General features: G+C 38.3%; 1 protein-coding gene across 1 annotated transcript in view; it reads right to left on the bottom strand.

The window, feature by feature from the left end:
• LOC142343045 (uncharacterized) overlaps window positions 1-7,300 on the bottom strand; it is a 25,381-nt gene extending 18,081 nt beyond the window's left edge. Inside the window, exon 1 of the mRNA XM_075394731.1 lies at window positions 7,130-7,300. Coding sequence (XP_075250846.1) covers window positions 7,130-7,149 — 20 coding nt within the window. The 5' untranslated portion in view covers window positions 7,150-7,300. The remainder of the gene's footprint in view (window positions 1-7,129) is intronic.
• Between the last annotated feature and the right edge of the window lie 8,394 nt (window positions 7,301-15,694).

Genomic DNA, 15,694 nt, shown 5'->3' with positions numbered 1-15,694 from the left:
AGTTTTATACTTGGTCAGCCAAATAATATTGTTCTGCTGTATCTACTTTTCATGCTGCTCAACAGTTTGTAATTCTTTATCGAAAATCTTTAATGACTTTCCCAGACAAATTCGTTTCATCTCTCAATCTATTCAATCGGAATGTTTAGAAACATTACTAAAAACAATTTGAATGAACAAATTTCGTCTAGAAAAAAAATAAATATAAAGGAAACGCAGAAACAGCGAGTGCTCATTTTCAGATGATCCTTAAGTAAATATTGTTTTTAATTGGTCTTATTGGCTAGCTTGTCTTCTCCTGAGACAGCAAGAGTAAACCTAAAAGCCAAATCACAAAACAGTATCAAAAATACACATGCTTTTGGGAATTCCTTAGCAGCGAACAACCTAATTCATTTTATGTTTTTTTCGCTTCATTCAGTTCATGTCAGCATCATGTGAACAAGATGTCAGCATCAGTATCAAGACAGTTTCAGAAAAATCGATAATGTTGTTTTGAGAGGTAAAACAGTTGATCATTATTTAATTCCAAAAATTCTGCAGGCTTTCTTTAGATAGAAACGACACATGGAAAAATACGGAATTGAGAACTTTTTATCAAAAGTTGAGTTTGAAAAAACAGAATTTTGAGGGACTGTTCATAACTATTTTTGTAAAGCTTGCATCGAGAGCATTCGTTGTTTCCATTTTGAAAAATTCAGTAAAAATTATCTTTTTATTCGATTTCTTAAGAGAATTCTGACAAAAAATTTTCTCCTGCCGATAATAAGTAGAAAAAAAACACATTGAATTCCCATTAAGTTATTAACAGCAAACAACTAAGTTGGCAGTGTAGGTCAGAGTATAAAAGAAATAAACTAAAAATATTACGGTTTAAATTCAGACAGTGGTTGTATGAAAATTAAATCTTTTCCATAATGCCTTGCCGTACGACGCATTATTAGAGTTTTGTTTAAATAAATGAAAAAAAAAACATTTTAGGATGCTTCTTTAGAACTATTGGTCTTGCCTCCATTTCAATTAATTTTTTTTAAAAAAACTCGCGTTAAAAAATTTATTATGAAGGGCTGAGCTCGAGCTGAAATTCAAGATAAAGTTTTCTAGTGCATATGAGTTTATTTTGTGATTGAAGCAGTATTTTTTGGTTCGCTGGCTGTAGCGTAGATTTGATGTTGGTAAATGTAGTTTTTCGAAAATTGGAAGCTGGTTGCTGGTAAGTTTCATTAATTAGTTTAGTACTTTCTATTACTAGAAAAATTTTGTTGTTGAGTAGAAAACTCTAGAGAAACTCATTGATTGAGAAATCAATTGCCGAGGGGACTTCAAATTTCAATGACGCTTAAAATTTCAATACATTTTAACATTTTTTTATAACGTTTCAAAAACATCTTTTAAATTTTCAATAGTTTTTAAAATAAGTATTTAAAAAAAACAGAACAGAAGATATTTGAAACTTCCAAAGAAGACAAATTTACAATTCAAGTTATAGAAAAACTTTTTTAGTTTTTTCTGGTTGTGCCTTTTTTTAGGAAAGAACCCTTAGATTTTCATGGGTCCTACTTTCGAGCTTCGATAATCTTAATTGAGTGAAATCCATCTCGGCAAGTTCTTTTGCGACCAGAAATATTATTTGCGACTAGTAACTGCATGCCACCCTGCTATTTGTGATGTCAATTTTTGCTGATTGATGTTTTTAAGCAAGAGATACAAAAATGGTACCACTGAAAAAACCCTTAGTACCGTTGGAAAAGTGAACCGTTTGTCAAATACGCATTTAATTTTTTTTTCATTTTCATTTGTGAATGAAATTTTTCATTTTTACATTAGATTTTTCAACATTTTTGGAACTTCGATTTTTCAAATCTTCGCTTCTGTGCTGATCGGACGCTTTAGCTATAAGATGAAAGACGAAAGAGATTCAAAGAAGGCAAATCTGGATTTGCTGGCAAAATTTTGATAAATTTCAGTTATGAATTCAACAAAAAATGTTACGTTTTCTTTTCAATTTCTTGTTCAAATATATTTTTCAAAGGCCGGACTCTTTATAATCCAGAGAAAATTTTTTTCGAACAATTTTTAACTGATTTTTGAACGATCGAAACAAAGATGAAAGCAACCTTGTTTAATCATTTTAATCGGTCACAAACCATTACAAAATTTCTTTTGAAATAAATGATTTCTAATAAGGAATGATTTAGCAGCATCTATTACCTGAAAAACAAAGATTTATGGTATTCCCAAAATCTGTTAAGCGGATCAACAATAGCAATTTGGTGTAAATAATGTTAACTTTGTTTTTACGCAGTTCAATTTCATCACAACCATTGTAAAAACCTAACCATCAAACAAGACGGCAACTTAGGTGTAATTTTGTCATCAAAAGCCGAGGTACCTTCTCAGTCAGTTACAATACCATTTATCTTTTTTTAAATGTTTTATACTTGGTCAGCCAAATAATATTGTTCTGATGTTTAACAGTTTGTAATTCTTTATCCAAAATCTTCAATGACTTTCCCAGACAAATTCCAGAATGCCTTGCCGTACGACGCATTATTCGAGTTTTGTTTAAATAAATGAAAGAAAAACATTTTAAGATGCTTCGCTAGAACTATTGGTCTTGCCTTCATTTCAATTATTTTTTTAAGAAAAAGCTCACGTTAAGAAATTTAATATGAAAGGCTGAGCCGAAGTTCAGGATAAAGCTTTCTACTTCAGATGAGTTTATTTTGTAATTGAAGCAGTAGCTGGTTCGCTGGCTGTAGCGTAGATTTGATGTTGGTAAGTGTAGTTTTTCATAAATCGGAAGCTCGTTACTGGTAAGTTTCATAAAATAGTTTAGTACTTTGTATTCCAAGAAAAATTTTATTGGCAGAATTTGATCTTTAATTTTAGATCAGAAGAACTGTCGTATTTTTTGCGTTTTAGGCACGTCTTTATGTTTAATTGTTTCTCCAAAGTAATAAAGCAATTGTTTTTAAGGCTGGCCAGTAAAAAGCCTGAGTAATGTAAATGACTTACCACTTAGGCTTTCAGGAGTAGTAGTCTTGTCTGCTCAGGGAACTGGCGTGAAATACGTTTTAATGTTTTTATCCCTGTAGCCATTTTGCGTAAAATCTTTTGCGTAAGTCTTCTTGAAATTTTAATGTGCAATCAAGATCTATTCCGAGTTATTTTACGCAATTGGCGTTTGGTATTTTGTACTTACCAACTAAGATTGTTTCTTTTGGTTTCTTCTAGATTTGATTCTTTTGAGGATGTAATAAATTCAGTTTTTCAATGCTTGAGTATTAGACGGTATTTTTCGTTATATTCAGATATATTTCTTAAGGATTGTTCAAGATTATATGTTGATAGTTTTAGGTCCGTATTGTATGTAAGAATGATAGTATCATCGGCGTACTGAATTTAGTATCATTAGCAGGTATTTGTTTGTTCAAGTCATTAATGTACAGGTTAAAAATAAGGGGACCCAATATTTTTCCCTGTGGGACACTTTGATATAACCCAATCCACTCGCATTTCACATGATTCACTATGGTTTTTTGTAGCTTGTGTGATAGATAACTTTCTATTAGGTTTAAGGCATTTTTGGAAAATCCTAATTTATGTAGTTTATGAAGAAGGATCTTGTGATTTAGGCCGTTTTTAGAGGGGCGTGATAGCAAAAGTTTCTCAAAGATACGATGCATGTCTTCAGCGTCAGATGCCGTGTAAAGAACATCCCAATCAATGTGTTTCAGGTCTTGTAGGTAAACAATATTTTGATATGTCGAAAATTATTTTTCTTCTTGGAGGCTGCTTTTTATTTATAGTTACATTCGTTATCATTGTAATAGTTTTGTGATCCGATATAATGGGCGATTCAAAAGTAAAAACATTGGAATGAGGGAGCTCATCATCTTTGATTACAAAATCAATCAGATTATATTCCCTTGTAGGTGTTTTGTTGACCACTGATAGACCATAAGGTACAAAAATTGTGTCCATTTTGTTTCTTTCGTTGGGGTTAAGGTAATTTTTATTGAAATCGCCCAGTAATAAATTTTTGCTTTTTTGTTTTGCCATAATCTATTTCAAATGCTACTTCTTCGAGAAAGATGTCAGATTTAGATTTTTCAGGATTATTTGAAACATTCACAAGCAGTGCAAGAAAATTTTTTAGGGTAGAGTGAGCTCAACCCAAAGTTTTTCGAAGTCTTTGCTCATTTTTGGAAAATCATTATGGTTATTTGGATTGAAAATTTTGGGGATTAGCAGCATTACGCCACCCCCTTTGACAGATATTCGGTCACATCTGAAGCAGGAATTGCTGTTTATGCACCATAGATTAAAACTATCTTCATTAGTCAACCATGTTTCCGTAAAACCAAATACAGTATTGTTTGAGAATTCTCTAAACATCTTTTTCAGTTGTTCTTTTTTATTGATTAAACTACCGCAGCTTAATTGAAAGGAGCATAATGGATCTCTAAATTTTTTTATTTTATGAGATGAAATTTTCATAAGTTAGCGGTGGCCCAGGATTACGTTTAAGATCACCACAACTTAACAGGTGAATGAATAATCGAAATAGAACATAACTACTTAAAAATTTCTGAAACATAACCAAAGCGCTGCATCGTAGAGCACAGCAGTTAAATTTTAATGAATAGAAAAACTGCTTGGAAGTCAGATATGCCCATAGTGGTCGCCCCACTGCTGTCAGAGACGCAGGACGAAGAAAGGCCTCAAACAACAGCAAGGAAACCAAAATGAACTAATATTGTTTATTGCTGACCATAAGGAGGATTTCATGTTTTTCTACTCATTTCTGACCTAAAAGTAGCTCACGTTAGTAAGCTGAATATCTATAGAAAGCATTGTTATTGTATGGATATGCAAATGAGGTGTTAGACTAATGTCCTTTTACAAGAGGGTTTCTCGACGACATTTTTTGTAGCTTGAAATGTTAGAGATGGAATTGTTTGTCGTATTGGCATAAGTAGGATGTGTCTCTCGGTTTTTCGAGATCAGACCATCGGAAGTGTCCAATAGAATTCGCATTAGATGGTTTTTAGAAAAGGAATCCCACTTCGATAATTTAGGTGAACATTGTCGTGATACAGTTTTTTGTACTCACTGTTCTCGTAGTCTGTTAAATCAATTTCACGACCAATGTTATCTGTTTTTCCCCGATCTCTTTAATCAATTTGTTGAAATCCAGAATATTGATATCAGGATTATTTTCGTAGTAAGTTTTTATTAAGTCAATGAACTCTTCATGCATCTTATTATTTGCCATATTCGCGCTTGTATTTTTCTTCGGGATTACTGTCAGCAGGTATAATTTGTCTTGTTTGAATTTTTCTCGCAATAATCTGACCAGATGTTTGTATTGTTCAAATACATCTCTGAGTTTGCGTTCGAAACTTAAAAAGCTGTTTGTCCCATCTTGCAATATTACTGTTTTCATTTTTGACTCTTGAAATTTTTTCAGTAATTTCAATTTTTTTATTGTCGTTGAGCCCCTATATGCATGAACTGTAATATCGGTTGGAATGGTTTTGTCGTTTTCTGCATTTCCGATAATGCTACTCCCCAAAATAAAAATTTTTGCCTCCGGGGGGGATTTCTATTATTGAGAACGTTTTTACCATTTGTTTCTCTATTGATACTTGCGTGATGCTACTAGAGCTTGCCCCGTTACTCCCTAGGCTGGATAATTTTTGATGGACATAAGTTATGTAATCGTCTATAAAATTTTCTATCTGTTCTAATTTTTCATAGGCTTGCTTGCATAAATCATAAGTTTGCTCTCGATTGAGCGTCATGGAGGCTTCTTGAGGGAATTTCATTTTTGATGGGATTTAAATTTGATTATGGATAGAACAAGCGATGGTAGAATTTGAGAATAAATCAGAGAGAATAAATCAAATTGAGAATAAATCAGAGAGAAGCTATGTTTTAGTCAGAGTGTGAATGCAAAAAAAAAACAATGAAACTAGAAGGTCACTTTAGCTGTGAAGAGATCAACTGTTCAATAGAAAAGCGCACAGTAGAGGAATATATTAACAGCAATGTAGTTCAGGCAGACAAAAAATATTTGCTCCTTTCCTTCTTCTAAGACAGGTAAATCAACACATGGACTTTGTCAACCAGTGCTCTCTTGCTTCACTCAGTGATATTTAGGTGGATCACCATTCGAAAATTTTGTCTGCACTGTTTAGAAATCCAAGTTATTATCAAAAATTGCCTGCCTAAAAATAATAACTCACAAAGTTCTGAGCACAAAAAGGCATTTTATTCATATTTAAAACCAATCAAAAACATTGCCCTTTAAATGTAAAAAACAGTCAAGAACTTTTGTTTGCTTCGATAGATACCCAAAAGATTTCATTATAATCAAACACATACGGACATTGAACAAAACCGTTAAAAAATGTGACCTAAAAGAACTGCTAAACGTTAGGCTAATTACATAGATGACCTGTTGCCTTCCTACTTTGCTGCAAAAAGCAAAATGGTCCCAAGGAGAGCTTCGAGGCCACGCTGCTGTGGCTCTTCAAATAGCCTTTTTTGAAGAGGACAGCCAACCTTTGAAATGCCCACTATCAAAAAAATTTCAGCTGTATATTGGATATGATGACATAGCTTGCAAAAAGAGGGAACAAAGTTAATATAGTAAGAATACAATTTTTTGCAAGCTCTTACAAAATGGAAATATTCTCAGCTAGATCTTGCGAGACGGAAAGTCATCTTGCAAGATACATTCAAGTTCGTTCCGGTCGAGCTCTTCTCTGATAAATTCAATTTTGGCATTAGTTCCATGACTTCTTCGACTACTCGTTAAAAAAACCGGTTCCAAACCAATCTAATGTCATTTTTATTTGTTTGAGCGGTTGATACCCGACCATATCGGACCCTTACGAAACATCCAACGACGACATGGAGTTGTTTCCCCCATGTCTGATACACACTTATTTTTTCCCAAAAATGTTTGGTGTTTTCCTGCTGGGAAACAATTCGTTGTTTGTCCTTTATTTTGAAACTATATTCCTTCGTTAACCTTGGTTACCTCCATTTTTAATTCCAATCGAGGGTGAGTTCCCAAATTAAACTGTCGGTAGGGGCAGAAAGATCATGCACTTACCAAGGGAAGACAAATTTCATCTCCTGGTGAAAATAGAAAAAAAAACGTCACAAATCCAATAACAACCACATTCAACTAAATAATGAATTATCCCTTAATAAGTAATTATTACAATGAATATTCAGTTTTCAACAAAGGTTTGGATCACTTACTAAATAAATGTTATGAAAAATGATGAGAAGGAACGCAAATGGTTTACAATGCGCTTTAAGTACCACTTAAAAACCAAACTGATCAAAAATTATGGAACCAATAGTAGAAAAATTAAGCACCATAAAAGTTACTTTTGTTCATTTTATCAATTTTTTATTTTAAACTATTTTAGCTGCACTTGCCATGAAGAAATTTGCGCCGAGTTCAACGAATTAATATGTCTTATCTTTTTCTAAAAGTTCTCTTGACGCATTATTTCAGATCTACAATACGACACAGGGTCATTCCGATTTATATGTAGACAAAAATATTATCAAAAAAACGAACCTGCATTTGAAGTTCTCTTATAATGCATTTTGGCGCAGGCTGTGAAATAAATGGAAACATTTGCTCATAGCGTATAATGATGCATAATATCAAACATACCTCGCGTACAAATCTTCATCAATACACCTCCTTGGGAGAAAAGCACAAAACCCATGGAGCTCTTGAAATAAGATATATTCGATTGAAATCAACTATATATTGCAGAAAAATTTTCAATCTGTTTATTTTTTCTTCAAAAATTTGCCTCCACTGCGTTTGGAAAACAAAAATCAATAACCGATTTGGGTCATAGTTGAGACGTTGAAATATTATAAGACCGTAGTCAATCCTAACTTGCTAAGTAAACACCGTAGGAGTAATTGTGGAAAACCCAATGTCAAACTTTACCGCCCATTACAAACTCTAAGTCTAAATCAGTACTAGTCGAGTCTAAATGCAAGTCACAAAATCGTTTTTCTTCAATGCTGGCAAGTTTTAATGGAAGGCTTACAATGCTGGCAATTCTTGCCCAAGACTTGGTTAACACTTGCCAAATTAATCCTAAGTTTTCAAAAATTCCGAGCAAATATTCCGAAGTTCAGAAAATTTTACAATGCGGGGAGGTCAAATGGGTCCGAATTGGGTTTAATCTGAACCATTTTCAGCCGTTTCCCACCCGTTTCAAGCCAAATTAAGCCAAAAATCAACAATTCTTGATTTTTTAGGTTTCGCAAATGTCGAACAATCCATCAAAGGGAAAAATTGTTTAAAAAAACACCGTCAGGCGGTGAGGTGTCCTTGGTACCTGAAGCCCTCTGATCCGAAATCGTACTGACGCAATAAATGTGACAAATATTGCTGGCCCACATGACAATCCAGCCAAATTTCGAGCCAAATGCCAATTGTTTTTCCGCAAGCCATTGCTGCCCTCAGTTGGTTATAGTGTGCTATTTTTTTGAGTTACAGAGAAAACAGTGAGTTATTAGCGAATGTGGACAAGGTAAAATGTATCGACATTTAATATAGAACAAGACGGAGTTTTGTAATATTTTTGTCAGATGCACCAACTAAGTGTTATAAGAGCGATTTATCCCCAGTTTAAAATTGTGCCAAATTCTAACGGCCTTTGCAGCATTTTTTGACCTCCTGTTGGCTTTTTTGTACAGTTCCCGGATGATTTGGAAGATTTCCTGGCAAAATTCTGTCAATTTCGGCCATGTTTGGATAAATTTCCGGCTTTTTAAAAGTTTTTGTTAGCTGTTTTTGGCATTTTTCGTGGCTTTTTTGGAACTTTTCCGGCTATTATTCACGGTTTTTTGGCCATTTTTTTACGTCTTCGCTACTTGGATTTAGGCTTGCAAGTCTTGGCCAAGACTTGGATTTAGACTTGCAAGTCTTGACCAAGAAATGCACAAGACTGACATATGTAAAACTGACATGATACCAATTCTGAATAAGTACTGATATTGATTAGTCGTTAGGTTCAAAATCTAATTTTGCAATTAACGTAGTCAGTGGGTTTGAAGACAAACTTGTTTTTTCATGTTCCTTTCTTTTATTTCTAACAATTTGCACTATTTCTCGGTTAGGGTTAATATAAGGACAAACATAAATTACTGTGGATAATGTCAGTTTATTGACAAATCTGGTTTTAAAGTAAATTGAAATAAATTTTTAGACTTTTGTCACTTTACGTTCTATTTTGTCAATTTGCGTTTATAAAATGTTGCCAAGTATTTCTCATCAACAACTGTTACGAAGTAAATGAACGAATAATATTAACCAATCAGAATTGAGTATTGATATTCGAATATAAATACTCAATTCTGATTGGTTAATATTATTCGTTCATTTACTTCGTAACATCCTCCGGCCCGGAAGAAGATGATGGGAAAACTGGTACAAGTTTTACAAGCGGACGGACGAATGAACCGGTCGACGTACGCAAAACGGCGGAGCGCGCGACGCTATCGGAGCCGTAACGGAGTTCCACAATCCGAGCGGTTGGGTAGTAACCCCTAGGGTTGGTTTCCTCAACTATCCAAACCAAGTCACCGGTCTTAAGGTGTTGCTCGGCAGGCGTCTGCCAATTAGAGCGTCGGTTCAGCGTCGGTACGTACTCTCTGATCCAACGGGACCAGTTCGCATTAGCGTACGACTGCGCACGGGCGTGGCGTTTACGATGGTCAAGCTCGTTATTGCCGACAACAGACGGAATACCGGTAGAGTATTCTCCTAGAAGAAAGTGGTTGGGCGTTAAAGCGTTCAAATTGCACGGATCAGCGCTTACTGGTGTTAAAGGACGCGAATTGAGAGCATTCTCCACGAGACAAAAGGTAGTCTGCAGTATCTCATCCGTGAGGCGACGCGTGCCAAGAATAGTATACAACACGCGCTTGAAGCTGCGTACCAACCTCTCCCAGATACCACCTTGATGTGGTGCGCTGGGTGGATTGAACCTCCACTTTGTGCCTTTGTGAGCGAGCTCAGCTGCAATGTTGACAACGTTCCACTTTTCAATAATTTCTCGGAGTTCTTTCTCCGCTCCAATAAAGTTAGTGCCATTGTCCGACCAAATCATGGCAGGTGTACCCCTAAGGGACACAAACCGTTCAACTCCCATAACACAAGAACTGGTGTCCATGGATGTAACTATCTCGACATGGACAGCGCGAGTAGTGAGACAGGTGAAGAAGAAGCCCCACCTTTTCTCAGTAGTACGGCGGACAGTAACATAGAATGGCCCAAAGTAGTCAACGCCAGTGTTCGTGAAGGGAGGAGTCTGGTAAGCAAGTCTCTCCTTAGGTAGGTCAGACATGATTGGTTGCATAGTTACAGCTTGGAATTCTCGGCATCTCAGGCAGTGTGCTTTGATGGAACGCAAGGATGATCTTAGTTTCAGTACTGTGTAGTGTTCCTGCACAATTGATCTTAGGTATTCAACGCCCTGATGATAATTCTTTACGTGCGTGTGTTCAAGGAACAGTTTTACAAACGGATGACGTGCATCTAAGATGATTGGGTACTTTACGTTAAACCCAACTTCAATTAACCGCTTGATGCGGCCCGAGGAACGGATTAGCCCATTTGGGCTAATAAACGGTGAATGTGGAGCAATTCGGCTACTCCGTTTGACGAACTTATTGTCAAGAAGATCTTTTCTTTCGGCTTCAAAAGACTCTCCTTGCACCAAATATTGTAGATGACGCTCGGCTTCGTCAAGCTCAGTAGGGTCGGTAATGCTACCATCGGGGTTACGGTAGCCGGCATGTTTCGGCAAAAGCCGGAGAACGTATGCAGCAATGCGCAAGTTTTTTTGATAAGAACTAAACTTATCAAATGGGAATAACGACGGAACGGGAGTTGTCTGTTTTTTAACAGATGTAGCGAGAGAGACAGTGTCTTCTATGATGACTGCTCGATTGACGCCAAGTTTGATGTTATTAATGACGTCTTTGTTCGGTACGAAAGGGAAACTTGAGTTAGATAAGAAATGTGGACCATTGACCCAACTGCTTAGTTGCAAAACCTCAGCGGACATTCCACGCGTGCCAGCGTCAGCTGGATTATCCTTAGTTGCGACGTGGTTCCATTGGTCAACGCTGGTATACTCCAAAATTTCACAAACGCGGTTTGCAACAAATATTGGTTGCCTTTCATTAGAGTTGATCCACTGAAGAACGGTCGTGCTGTCTGTCCACATGAATACTTGGTTAACAGTTACAGTAAGTGCCTGAATAATTTCGTTCTTCAGCCGAGCGGCAAGTAGAGCTGCTTGCAATTCCAGTTTAGGGACAGTCATTACTTTCATTGGCGCCACGCGCGCTTTCCCCAAAACAAACGCAAGCTCTGTTTTTATCTTGCCCGTAGGGGTTGTTACTAGGGCTCGAAGAAATGCGACGGCACTAAAAATATCCTGGGAACTGTCACCGAACATATGCAACTCTGTATTATCAAAGGGTCCACTAGAGTAACTTCGAGGAAATTTGATGTTTTCAAGCTTTGGTAAGTCCGCACTCCAGACCAAAAATCTTTGAATCATGTCTTGTGGGAGCTCGTCATCCCATTGCTGTCCTGTGACACGCCAGATGTCTTTTAAGAGCAATCGCGCACCGACGGTAAACGGTGCGACAAGACCAATGGGGTCAAAGACTTTCGAGACAAGACTTAGGACCAAGCGTTGCCTGAGGGACTTGGTGATAGCGCAGCTTGTACCCCTACTCACAACTAAAGTGTCATTAGTGTGATCCCACTTTAACCCTAGCACATGCGATGAATCCTCCTGACATGAAACAATAACCTTGGGCTCAGTAGATTGAGGCGAACCATCAATTCGATCAGCCAGATTTTGCACATTGCTTACAAACTTTGTAAGCTTGAACCCACCGAGATGGAGAAGATGTACCAATTCCTTCGATCTATTGATGGCTTTCTCAGGAGACTCCACTGAGTCAAGGTAATCGTCCATGTAGAATTTTTCAAGGACGGCTTTTGCAGCTTCGGGGTAAAACTTGGCATTGTCTCTCGCAGTTCGTTGTAATGCATAGTTGGCGCATGTGGGCGAGTCTTTAGCCCCGAATATATGGCGCGTATATTGATACAGTACAACGTTAGTTGTGGGGTCCTCCCGCCACAGAAAGCGAAGTGATGGTTGATCTGATGGTAATACACCAACCTGTAGAAACATTCCCTCGATGTCGGCAGAGACGGCATATGGATGTTGTCGGAAGCGAAGAAGTACGTAAATAAGGTTTTGGAGCAGATCAGGGCCAGTGAGCAAAGATTTATTCAGTGAGGCGCCATGAATTTTTTCTGCTCCATTGAGCACCCTACGCACCTTACCCGGTTTGGTCGGGTTTAAAACCGGATGGTGGGGTAGGTACCACTCTTTATCGGACCGGTTCGCAACTTTGTGAGCGTCCGGAACCTCAATTACATACCCCTTGTTTAGGTCTTCCTTGATGGTACTAGTATACTTCCCTCTAAGGTCTTCATCCTTAGCCAATCGTTTTTCGAGAGATTTTAGTTGCACAAGGGATGAGAAGTAATTATTTGGGAGCTTGGTGTTATCTGCTGCCCACAGCATTCCGACATCGTATCTCAGGCCATTGTGTATGGTGCTACTCTCAAGGATTTCGTGAGCCCTTGCGTCTGCTGCAGATCTTGAGTCGACCTGCTTGTTTGCCCCGAATGATTCAATGTCGTACCATGACTTTACTTGACTTGCTAACTCATTGTCTTTTTCGATATTCACTTTAAAGAACGTTGAGGTTAAACACGAACTTGATGGTAACGGACCGCTTAAGACCCAACCTATGGGCAAGCGTACGGCAACGGTTGAACGCTTCTCATCGGCAGAGAAGTATTCTAAAGGGCGGATGGCATGATAGACATCTTGTCCGAGTATCATCTCAATGTCTTTATAGGAATATGTTACGGGATCAAGGACTGCTAAGTGTGGGTAAGTCTCTTGCAGGGCCTGTACATTAACTATATCTGAGCCGACGTTCAGACTCTCTTTGACGAAAGGGTTGACGGTGAATGGTTCGAAATCTTGTTGTTCTCTTGGTTTCACAGTAACTTCAACAATCCTAGTATCAACTACTTCTTCGGTATTAATACCCTTGACAGTTAGCTTTAGTGCTTTACCGTGCAAACCGAGTCTATCTGCGAGACTACCGGCCACCCAAGAGTTACTGCAGGCGGTATCACACAAAACTAAAGCCTTGGCATCTAAACCTGACGAATTGACCAACTGCAATTCAGTCACCTGAAGGAGCCCATTAACATCAGTAACAGATGACATTGTTGTGGTCTTATTAGGCTGGAGTTGACTAGAAGTTGCTTTACCTTGACCTGTGTTGCCAGAAGGTTGAATGGTATTGGAATTTGTCGACTGTTTTGTTGGGAAAATCCTATCTGCTCCATGCAATAGTGTGTTATGCGAACTATTGCACCCTTCTGCTCGGCACTTTTTTGGTTGAGGGCACTGGCGGAATGTGTGCTTGTCCCGTAAGCACGAAAAGCAAAGTTTGTTATCCTCCACCAACTTAGCTCTCTGGGTTGGAGTCTTTTCCTTGAAAACTCGGCACTCCCATAGCCGGTGGTTACCTTTGCATACAATGCATCGAAAGTAAGTATTTGTGGAAGCAGATGGCATTTGCTTCTTTGTTTCCCTTTGTTGCGAATTTGATGCAAACACTTTTGAGGCTGTTTTGGTCTTGGTTAATGAAGTGATGTTCTCTTCAGGTTTGGCCTTGGTTGCGCTTTGTTTCATAAGATCATGGGCCTCAGCCTTTTCTTTAAGCCAATCGTTAATGTCAAGGAGGGTAGGCTTAACCCAGTGCTTCTTAACCGTAAAGAGTGACCATGACTCTTTCATGTTTGGTGGTAACTTCTGTACCGCTTGGTTAAGTAGGGAAGCGCTCTTCAAATCAGCATCATATGATAACGACTTGAAAACCCCAACGAGACTGGATATTGCAGCAGAATAGTTTATGATGTTATCACTATTGTGCATTTTAAGAGGTAGAAAACTGCTTAGTTTGTCCAAGTGTGCTCTTACGACTGCCTGTGGCTGGCCAAATTTACGTTCTAAAGTCCTCAGTGCATCCTTGTACATTAAACCACAGTAAGCAAATTCGGCGATTGCAATCTTTGCTTTACCAGTGACGAGTGTTTTAGGGTACGTCAATTTAACGTCATCAGTGAGCGACTGCGAGTCAATCGCGCTTTTGAATTGCCCATACCACTCGTGCCATTGCAATGGATCGCCATTATACTGAGCAAGTTTCCATTCTGGCAAGGGGTCATTTTTCTTGCTGGTTATTGCATCAGCTAATTCCCTAATCAATGACGCATTGTCCGGTATCGGAGGGGCAGGTGCAGACACCTGCGGACCACTCCAACTCAACGGAGTGGGCCCAACATAGGGGTATGTTGGCTGAAAAACCGGAGTGGCCCGACCAGGTACAATATTACTTGTAGTTGCAATCGGGTTTTCCTGATGTGTGCCGGATGGTGATTGCATATCAATCAAAAGGGGTGAATTCGAATATATTTGTTGTGAAAAATTAGTAACTGATGGTGCGATGTGTGCCTGCATATTTATTTACGGTGGTAGCGTCTTGGTTGACTAATGACGGTCTGTGCTGTGGAAAACGCCAATGGCTCAAATTTGGCACAAAGTTTTGGCAAAGAGGGATATTTGGCATATTTGGGAAACGAGGAGCAACGGAACGTACGACTTTGTGTACTTGGCTAGTATTATTTTGAAAATTGTTGTGAGCGGGTGGCTGATTGATCAAAGGGGCGTGTGGAATGGGAGCAGTGAGGTTAGGTGCAAATACTGGGTTCGGGATGGGAAGGGAATTATGATGAGCGGGTTCGGAGTTGTGCTGTTGATTATTTGGACTTGGTGGGGCGCTTGGGTGCAAGGGAACGTTTATTGCGGAGGCTGGATGATTTGTTGTCGGAAAAGTAGGAATAGTGGCGTTTGGTGCTCGGGGGACAAAATTAATTTGTTGTCGGGAGCATATTCGCTGGGCCGAATTATTCTTGGGTAGACTTGATGTTTCAGGTCCCCTGGATTGTGGAATTTGAAGTTGTGCGTTCGGAAATAACTCGGATGCATTATTTTGATTTAATTGCGGTGCAAACGGCTGTGGTGGAACGGGCTGTTGAATAGGGGGTGAAGAAGCCCCTGGGGCGTGTACAGAAGGCGTCTAAGCTTTCACTTGTTGCTTTGTACGTCTTAATGCTTACACGTTGTTGCTATGGTTTGTACGTATTCTTATAGTCGAAAAAGAGTTGAATTGAGCTCTTGAACTACAGTTTTCGTTTACTGAGTTTATATTGGTACCGCGCCCAGTTACGAACACTTTTTGCCTAATTGTTTGATAAACTTATTTAATAGAAAGGTAAATTTCAATTGTTATATCTAAGGATTTGCGTGAAGTCACGCATGTATCAACCTTCTATGAGACAGCTCTGAGTGTTGGAGAACCACTGACAAAGTGACAGCTCTACAGCAAAGTCAACTATGTCAATATTTTTTCGATTTTAATATTTAGTCACACATGGCTATTGATATCACGCGTATGGCAT

Source organism: Convolutriloba macropyga, chromosome 7, assembly GCF_964194025.1.
Source record: "Convolutriloba macropyga chromosome 7, txConMacr16.3, whole genome shotgun sequence".
In the NCBI taxonomy this organism is placed as follows: Eukaryota; Metazoa; Xenacoelomorpha; order Acoela; family Convolutidae; genus Convolutriloba; species Convolutriloba macropyga.
Note: the sequence above shows the minus strand (reverse complement) of the source record. Positions and strands in the feature narration are given on the sequence as shown.